This window comes from Danio rerio, chromosome 7 (genome assembly GCF_052040795.2).
Source record: "Danio rerio strain M-AB ecotype USA chromosome 7, GRCz13ab, whole genome shotgun sequence".
Taxonomy (NCBI): domain Eukaryota; kingdom Metazoa; phylum Chordata; class Actinopteri; order Cypriniformes; family Danionidae; genus Danio; species Danio rerio.
The window spans coordinates 76,277,501-76,287,500 of NC_141027.1; the positions used below are offsets into that span (position 1 = coordinate 76,277,501).

At 33.0% G+C, this 10,000-nt stretch overlaps 1 protein-coding gene across 6 annotated transcripts in view; it reads left to right on the top strand.

The window, feature by feature from the left end:
- sec24d (SEC24 homolog D, COPII coat complex component) overlaps window positions 1-10,000 on the top strand; it is a 47,487-nt gene that overhangs the window by 16,530 nt on the left and 20,957 nt on the right. For all 6 annotated transcript variants that reach the window (XR_015494758.1, XR_015494759.1, XR_015494757.1 and 3 more), the window contains exons 10-11: window positions 2,329-2,444; window positions 4,347-4,471. Coding sequence is in view for 1 of the 6 variants with exons in the window: in NM_001177932.2 (NP_001171403.2) it covers window positions 2,329-2,444; window positions 4,347-4,471 (241 nt within the window). In the remaining 5 variants the exon portion in view is untranslated. The remainder of the gene's footprint in view (window positions 1-2,328; window positions 2,445-4,346; window positions 4,472-10,000) is intronic.

Genomic DNA, 10,000 nt, shown 5'->3' on the forward strand with positions numbered 1-10,000 from the left:
AATTTAAAAACCACTGCCTTCATACTTTCTTCATCTCGGGAGGCTTTTTCAGTTCATTCAATTTGCTTTTGTATAATGTTATTATTATTAGCAGTATTATTATTATATCCATATTTATATTTGTCTTATTAAAAACAAGCTTAGATTTGTCCACCTGTCAGGTTTTAGACCATATGGGGCACAGCAGGTGTATTTGGAAATAACTCAGTATTTTGACCACACTTTGTTATTATTAATCATTTATTCGCTTGCTGGAAATTAGAACTGAATTTAGAAATAGTTTTGAAACAAATCTTTGCGCTTAGCAAACGAAGTTAATTATTTATAGGCTAACTGATGTCTGTGCAGTAAGGTTTCCCTATCCACGAGAGCAAAAGCGAAAGTGAACTTACTTTACGTCATGTTAATAGCAATGCGCTTATGGCGCAACGCAGCTGGCTCTTAAAGGGAATGGGAGATGAGACTCTAATTGATTTATTCTCAAAACACACCTATGACTCATTAAGAAAAGAACTCAACCCTTTTAGACCATGCGCCATGACACAAAGCGGATTTTACCATCCTTAAGTTAGCAAAAATGCATTCTGACACTCCCTGAAAGCGTTTGCGCCCTGCGTTTTGCGCTCTGCGCATGGACTGTCAAAATAGAGCCCAAGGTGTTATAACGGGGGAAACGGTAATTAATTTGATTACTTGTTACTAGGGCATGTTAATATGGGCAAAATATCATATCCTGGTATTTTTAGGTGGAATGACGGTATACAATCTATATCCGGTATTTTCCCCTAAATGGTTACTTGAGAGTTAAAGCCTTTATTAAAACATTATTAAACATTTTTTTGGCAAAATATAATTCAAACACAAGGGTTTCCCTCCATATTTACAAATAAACAGCTGCACAAAAAATAACAGCTGCACAAAATCTTTCATAAAAAAAAACCGTACAGGTTTTTCCTGCTTAACTAAAAGTTGCACAGCATTTCAAATTTTAAACAAAATTTTTGATAGAGAAATACACTACATGTTTTTTTCCCTGCTTAACACTATTCTCAACTCTACTGAGCTGTTGTGCAAATAAAGTAAACAGAGCCTTAGAAAACACAGCTAGATTGTGAGAGCAAAAAAGAAATACACTTAAATAGAGACACAAAAAAAAATACTGTAGGATAGAAAAGAACCACATTGAATGTAAATATGAAACGCACAGTATTTAATGTTACAATTACAGTGTTTATATAAGTAATCCTATATATTACAGTTGTGTGATTTACAAACAACAGTTAAATCAGCTGTGTGTGTTTTTAGTTGCACATTTTCATGTATGTATTGTGCACAATAAATAAACCATGCACATATCGAAGATATCTAGCGATAAGTCTTTCACTCCATGCAAAAAATCCTACACTTTATCTTTTGTTTTGACTAAACTTGTTTTACTAAATATTAAATACGGAGATAAAAACGAATTGATTATAGATATGAGAAGTAACGCAATTGTTTTAGAGTGCTGTGATGAAATGCTGGTTAAGCATAAAAATGTAAACAGTCATTATAACAGAGCAGAACGCAGAGCTAAATGTGTTATAATGTAAATGTAAAGAAGAGACCGTCATGTAATAAATGAACTTATAATCAGTGAATATGAGGTGGTTTCACTTTTGAAATGCGGTATAAATTTGCCCCATTTTGGCGTTTTTAATTCTTTTGAACACATTCAGGAAGCTTGACAAGGCTTCTATGTTTGTTCTTGCTGTCAGTTGCGGTAGAAATTATCGATAAAAGGTTTCTAATAAACCGATGTGACAGCTGCAGTCACTGTGTGTGCATGCGAGGTGGTGTCAGATTTGTCCGGAGAGTCAGATTTCGATACAACACCGGCACTGCATGTTTCTCCATGTCGCATAAATGATGAGTGGTTCTTGAACGATTCGTTCATTTTGAACAAATCTCATGAAGTGGATTAATAATTTGCACATGCGCACATTTGTACAAGCGAAGCTCTGGTGCTGCCTTGGAGTAGTCTGTTTCGCACACAATGCGAATGTGTGGCCTCAAACCATATCGATATGAACGATGTTGGATAATCCCAAATCACGTTGGGGAATCATATCGATATATCCCCAGAACCCGATTTAAACGGCCAGCCCTACTTGTTACTGAAAAAAGTGACACCGTTTATTTATAGCGCCGTACATGTCACCTACCTTCATGCTAATTCTTCGCCCTTGGTGTAAACTGTGTTTCCTGTCAACATACGGTATAGATTTATTTGTGTGGATGCAGTCATACAATAGCTAACTAAAAGAGTTTGTGTTTCCTCTGTTGTAGTTCCAGTGCATTATTTCCAGCATCTGGACCATATGGGGAGAAGAATGGATCTGTATGAGAGACCAGAACTGTCTTTGGGCTCGTATGAGTTTGCCGCCACTTTGGATTATTGCAAGGTAACCGCATTCCCAACATCCTATTATGCTTTTCATGCTTTTCTCTTAGTTGTGGTGTAGTATTTCCTTGCTGTTTGAGCATGAAAGCGATTTTTAACAGGTAAAACGCACAAACTCAGTCCAGTGTGTTAATTTTGTCATTAGCCACATTTAGATGTATGCCTTTATATCGTACCAATTTCTTAGTTTTAACATGCTTTTTTTTTTAATCAAAAGTCACTCACTGTCTTCAATAAATGACTTAAAACTCAACTATTTAGTCTCCACTTTCCTTACTAATCTGCAATTCCCTCTCTGACCCCTCCACTAACTACATAAAAAAATAAAAATAAAATAAATGACTAATGTTTTGCTTTTTACACTTTCTTTGAATACCTAAAACTTGCCTATTGCACTTATTCATTGTGCTTTTATAGTTGTGTAAATTGCTTCCTTGACCTCATTTGTAAGTTGCTTTGAATAAAAGCGTCTGCTAAATGACTAAATGTAAAATGTAAATGAATGAGTGATCAATATTCGCATCAGAAATAAAATGTCTTGAAGGGGGTGGGGCTTATTAAACACTAGAGAACGTTTGATTGGTCAGATTTACTGAAGTACAGTTGAAGTCACAATTATTAGCCCTCCTGTGGATTTTATTTCTCAAATATTTCTCAAATGATGTTTAACAGAGCAAGGAATGTTTCACAGTATTTCCTATAATATTTTTCCTTCTGGAGAAAGTCTTATTTGCTTTATTTCAGCCCCCTTAATCAATATTTATTTTCGATTGTCTACAGAACAAACCACTGTTCTACAATGTCTTGCAATGCAATTAACTTCTCTTACAGGGTTAACAGATCATGTTTGACTGAAGCAGTATTTCACCAAAAGAATTTCTTTTAGAAATGTAGTGATAAACAAGTATGTAGGGTAGTTTATTAGGTACAGAGTGTTTTGTCCAAACGGGGTCGACTTGCCCCAGGAAACAGCTGAGAAAGATTCTTGGCAGTCACATTGCATATTTTATTTGTCCATGTTCAATACAATCCTAATAATAAACATGCAATCTTTTGAAAATAAGAAAAACAGTCTGTAATATATAATATAACACTGTTATTTCATGTTTTGTGGTTTTAGTTTATGATACCCTTGTTTGACCTGAACTGTCCACTGAAGAAAAACTTTCCTTCGTAAATCATCATTTGACCTTTTACTAACAAAGGTCATTGTACTGAAATTTCAGTATTTGGTGCCAGTATCTGTGGATTTACCCAGTTCTCTGTACCAATTTGGTAGAAAATCTTTTAAAAACAAACTTATTGAACAATACACTTTTTAATAATATGGACAACATTTAAATGGTTTAAAGGGTAATCAAAGTCATTTCTTAAAATATATATTTTTAACGAGACTTAATTGCAATAAAAAATTGTACACATAAACTAAAATTGTGTTTATACAGAGTATAAATCAGATTTAAGTTGGCAAAGTTTTTTTTTAATATATATTTTATTTAAAGTTTTTCACATTTTAAAGAACAAACCCCAAATCCCTCCCATGCCAGCAAATAATAATAAATGGAGATACATATGCACATGCACATCCACAAGTATACAGATACTTAATCATATTCCTCCATGAGAAATCTATACCTGCATCTTCGTGTCAGGCTTTATTTTGTGATAACAACCATCTGAATATACTTTATCCCAAACTTATAATGTGTTTGTTTTGGCATTTTTTTATTTAAAAAGCTTTTTTGCATGCATATAATGTGCTTTCACATATTTGCAGGCTTTCTAAATATTCTCTACCGCATAATATGACTCATGTGTTTATGAAATCTGTAAAAACAAACACACTTTGAAGTTCATGAACTAACATAAGTCGTTCTGTGATCTTTTTTTTTTTGTCTTGAAGAATAATAAGCCTCCTAATCCTCCTGCCTACATCTTCATGATCGATGTCTCTTACAACAACATAAAAAGTGGACTTGTCAGACTAATATGCGAGGAGCTGAAGACGCTGCTTGACCGACTTCCAAAGTAAGTTGAGATATATTGTTTGCTGTCTGTATTCAAACAAAGCGAGGGGGAAAAGAATGGTAAATCTACACTGTTTTTTTGTAATAACTTTAATAATTACTATATTGTATATAATTTAATCTATTTTTTTTTACTAATTTTTTTAAAAATATAATTTCTTGGTAATTTTTCTTAAAGATATTTGTATTTGTAAAAATGATAATCCATTAAGTTTTTAATGAAGTTCATAATAATCTACAACTTTTAATAACCAAAACAAAAGAATCATTTTGTCAATTTAAACAGTAAATCTTCGTTGTACAGCACTTGGTTTGCCAAAAAAAAAAAAAAAAAATTGAGGAATTAAAATGTTATTTTGGTACATTTAAAAAAGATATTTAAAGTATTATTGTGCATTATTTTGTGCACTGCTATTTTTGATATTAAGTCTGGATTAAATTAAATAAAACAAAAACTGAATGGTGAAAAAAATATATAAAAAAAACCTTTAGACATGTCAATACGCTCTTAAATATCTCAAATATTTTTAATATTATTTCAATATCAAAGATTATTTTGATTATTTATTAAAAAATCATGAAATTGTTTATTATAATTATAACAGGTTCCATATGATCATGGAAAACTTGTAAAAGTCATGGAGTTTTGACTTGGCATTTTCCAGGCCTGTAAAAGTTTTGGAAAAACTGAAAAACTCACAAAGTTTTGGAAAAGTCATGGAAATTAGTTTGACAAAAATCTTTACACTTGAATAAGGGCTGCGCGATTTTGGAAAAAAAATCTGACATAAGGTATTTTGTATTTCTGTGATGTGTATAGGGTATATGCCGAAGCATGCTAATGGGACTTTTAATTTGCCAGTTAGCTGAGTTAATCGTTTCCGGTGAATTGTATGCCAATGCAAATTCGCGATCTCCACTTGCTGAGTGATATCCGATATAAAGTAAGTCTCAGATTGTACAAGAATCGCTGCATTAAATTATATTTCCCCCGCCATGTCTTTTATAATATGAGCATTTATTTTAACCCAGTATATTTAATGGAGCTTCTGCGCTAGCCTGCCAATTCGGATGGGCGCGTGCGGGAAAACGGCTTTTTGTCTCGTTTTACGCTTGAGCAACTAATTGAATGCCAAAGTTTATTTAACTAATTGTATTTGAATTACATTACAACATCGATGCTGTAAAAGGAACTGTATAAGATGGAAAAAAACTCACAATAGCAGGTCACCGGAAGTGTATCAGTATGGGAAACACACTAGCTTGGCATATACCCAATGTATATACCAAATATATATATTACAATGTGAATAGTTTTACCTGATGATTTAACAAGTTTATTTGGATTGATTGGGGGCATTTTGTAGAGGAGTGAATCTTGAATGATATATTACAAATAAGTTACAAGCATGGATCAATAAAATATAATAAAGATAAAAGTGAATGATAGTTTTCAGGTATTCACTATTCAGGTACAGATATTGAATAATCAGCACTGTACAGTCTTCATTGTATATTATTTAATCTTTATTGAAGTTACAAAACATTTCTTGTGGCCGGATGTTTTAAAATATAAAATATTGAAATGGATACACAGTTACAGGCCTTAAAGGGATAGTTTACTGAAAGATTGAAATGTATTCACTATTGACTCGCACTTCACTTGTTTCAGTACTATAGGAGTTATTGAATTATAATCTTTTTATGTTCATTTAAAAAAAAAAAAAAAAAAAAAAAAAAGAAAACTCTGGTTGTATTTTTGGTAAGTCTTTTGGTAAGTAATTTTTGGGGGAACTCTATAAAAATGCATGCAGATGTTAAACTTTTACTCCATTATGATTAAACCCTATATTAAACTATAGTCCCAACATTGCATATTCTGTGAATATTGCGGAAGCACACATCGCAATATCAATGCTGAAACGATTTATTTTACAGCCCTAACTTGAATATAGGTTAGTTGTCTTTACTTGTTTTCTGTCCATGGCGAAAACTTTGCTCTCGCATTGTTAGTTCTGGGTAAGCATTATCAAAATCAATTGTAAATGTATTTATAAATAAATTTCAACAAAATAGATTGTTGCGTGTTCTATGATATGCTGTAATAATAATAATTATTATTTACCATGTATATGAAACTTTACGTCTTGGAAATGTACTTGAAAGTTCTGGAAAAGTCTTGGAAAAGTCATGGAATTTTAGCAGTAAAAATGTGTATGAACCCTGTTATAATTGAGTGTTTTAAAAATTTTAAAACCTTAATTATATAAGGAAAAAAAAACTTGTCAGCGCGTAACTCTTAAATAAATAAATAAATAAATAAATAAATAAAATGTACATTTTGTACAAAGTGTATTTATTTTATTTTTTAATTAATTGATTTGATTAAATGATTGATTTATTTAATTTGTCTTATTTCATTTATCTATTTTATTTTCATTTATTTATTTCATTTGTCGTTTATTTCATTTATTTATTTTATATTAATTATTTATTTCATTTATGTCTTTTCTATTTTATTTGTCTATTTTTTTATTTATTTATTTCATTTTAAATATCTATAACTTATTAATTGAAATCCAGAAAAATGACCTAAAACAAAAATTGTGCAAAAAGCAAACTAAAAAAAAAACCTAAACAAGCAAGCAAGCAAGCAAACAAACAAGCAAGCACAAGATTAATATCACTTTTGCATGTGCATCAGCTGTTTCCATCCTGTCCAGTAGACTTAAAAGTTAGTAACGGGAGTAAATCATCACGACAGTATTTGAATGTTTAGACAGCACAAACATTTAAGCTCCAGGTTTGACTCTTGATATATTTAGAGCTGCTTTCATCCCTCGTCCCACACGCTGACACCCAGCTCCAGGTGTTTTATTTTTAATTTTTTTCTGGGAGGATCTGCTTTCTCTTGAACACCGGTTCATCTTAGCTACTATCAGCCTGGAATGTGAACGAATCCAGCTGAAATAAAAAAGAGCCCCCGATGCCCTGCCAAATATGGTAACGGGAGAACAAGCGAGGAGGAAAAAAAATAAAACACAACTCCAATATCTCACCGTTTGAAAATGTCTGCCTGAAGGAAGTCGGGAGGTCGAACAACTCCAGTCCTGCAACGTTTTCCAAGCGTTGAAGCGTTTGGTGGTGCACATGGCTCCAATTATAGCATGCATTTGGGTGGCGGCCAGCCCAAAGGTGAGCTTTTGTTCACCTCTGAGGAATGTCTATACAGTCTAGACATATGCCGATATTCGGTAATGCAATTTGTCTTGATAATGAACATGCATGGTATTGTTATAGTGTGTGTAAAATACAGTTAATAATGATTTATTATTTAAAAACTGTGGTAAGCTGTAAAAATATATATATATGTTATATGTTTTCCGTTGATTTGAAGTTGTGAACTGCATTATGGGATGTTGATCTCTGCTCTGTCGACTTTTGATGTTGAAAATTCAACTCTACAGTCTAACAAAGTGGCTTTTATTGACATTTTAGTCGTATGAAATGATATAATGCATAAGAAATAATACATATAGAGAGAAATAAGTCTGTAAGGTAACAGAAAATGTTCTGGCAGTCTATTACAAGGTTTTTGTAGTGTAATACACAACACCAACCCAGATAATAGAGCACTTTAAACTATTAAAGGTTAATAAAAGTCACTTTTCCAGGTTAAAAGTTGTTGGAAGAACGATTAAGGTCCCATAATACATATCACAATCCGGCAATGAAATTAAAAATGTTGTTAACAAACTGTATACAAACCAGACTAGAAGAAAAGCTTCACAAATAGTCCAGGACTCCATTCACCCTCTTCATCGTGTATCTGAAAAAGCTTCCTTCTGGTAGGCGGTACCCACAGAACAAATAATATTTGCAAGAAATCTTTTATTCTGTTTGTTATTTCTTTAGAAAACAAATGACTACAAAGTAGTTGGCATACTTTCATGACATTTACTGTTGTATTCTTTCTAAGTTAAATGCATATAATTACAGTTTTATTTGAAGCTCTACAGCCAATATTGTCTTATTTTGTCGGTAATCCATGGGGCAAATAGTTTTTTGTGTATTGTATCGTGATGCTAAATGTATTTGTGAAGCCAAAACTTTTACATGTGCGGACTATACACATTTCTAATTTAATTAATGTATTTAATTAAGTTAATTTAATTGCTGCAGCTAGTTATTTTGTAACTTCTTACTAGGGCCAGACAGAATCTGTGAAAATCTTTAGCTTTTTATGCACAGATTTTTGTAAGAAAAAACAAATCTTTGGGTTTATGCTGAGTGATATCGCGTTTGAAAAGTTAAAACAAGAAATGAAAAATAATAACTTATTTAAGGTTTACAATGCAAATCTAATCATATCCACAAAGCAAGTATCTCATATATAAAAGACAGAAAATATAATTTTTACAAACTGTATTGTAAATAAATCATATAAAAATTTGTGTATTAGTCAGTGATATTACTGAATTTATTATTAAAACTGAAATGTATATTTACACACATTTATATAGGCATATTTTTGATTGGATAAAGAAGTCCAACACGGGCTTATTGTGGATATGTACCCCTGTCTTCATTTCTGGAGAGAGCAAAATTATGTACCCAGAGGTACGTCTGGCTCCATTTCGTCTGTAAAATGACTGCTAGAAAGCGGTATGATGCCGCAGACGGCTTCTTCCTTTTCGCGCTACTGCAGACCGCTTGCCTTCAAATGGACGGCGTTTCGGGTGCTTCCAGTTTGCCCAGTGATCCGCCGTGTACACTGATGGACTTGGGACGCAGAGAGGAGTTGATTACGACTGAGTTTAGTGAAACACGCAAAAAATAAATGAAAAGATAAATTAATAAATTAACAACCGGCTGAAAACGGAGTGAAATCATGTGGCTCTCACAGCGTTTCCTTTTCTAGATTAAAAAAACAACAACTGTCGGTTGGATTTAGGGAAGGTGATGGGTGGGTCATTCAGTCAGGCGACAGCAAGCTGGCCTGGACAGTTGAAGTGTATATTGCACCATCTGGTGGATTTAGGCAAGAAGAGGACGCTTGAGTGACATTTGAGATTATCAAAAAACAAACACAGCGCCCTCTGGTGGATTTATGCGAGAAGAGGATGTATAAGAGAAATTTGAGATCATCAAAAAGAGTGCACGGTGCCCTCTGGTAGATTTATGCTAGAAAAAGATGCATGAGAGAAATTTAATATCACCAAAAATGTATACACATTGCCCCCTCTGATGGATTTATGCAAGAGGATGTGCGAAAGACATTTAAGATCATCAAAAAAGCATACACGGCGCCCTCTGGTGGATGTATGCAAAAAGAAGAGGCACGAGAGAAATTTGAGATCGTCTAAAAGCATACAGTGCCCTCTGGTGGATTTGTACGAGAAAAGGATGCGTGAGTAAAATTTGAGATCATCAAAAAGTGTACACGGCACCCTCTGGTCTAATTATTCGAGAAGAGGATGCGCGAGAGAAATTTCAGATCACCAAAAAAGTGCACACAGCGCCTTCTGTT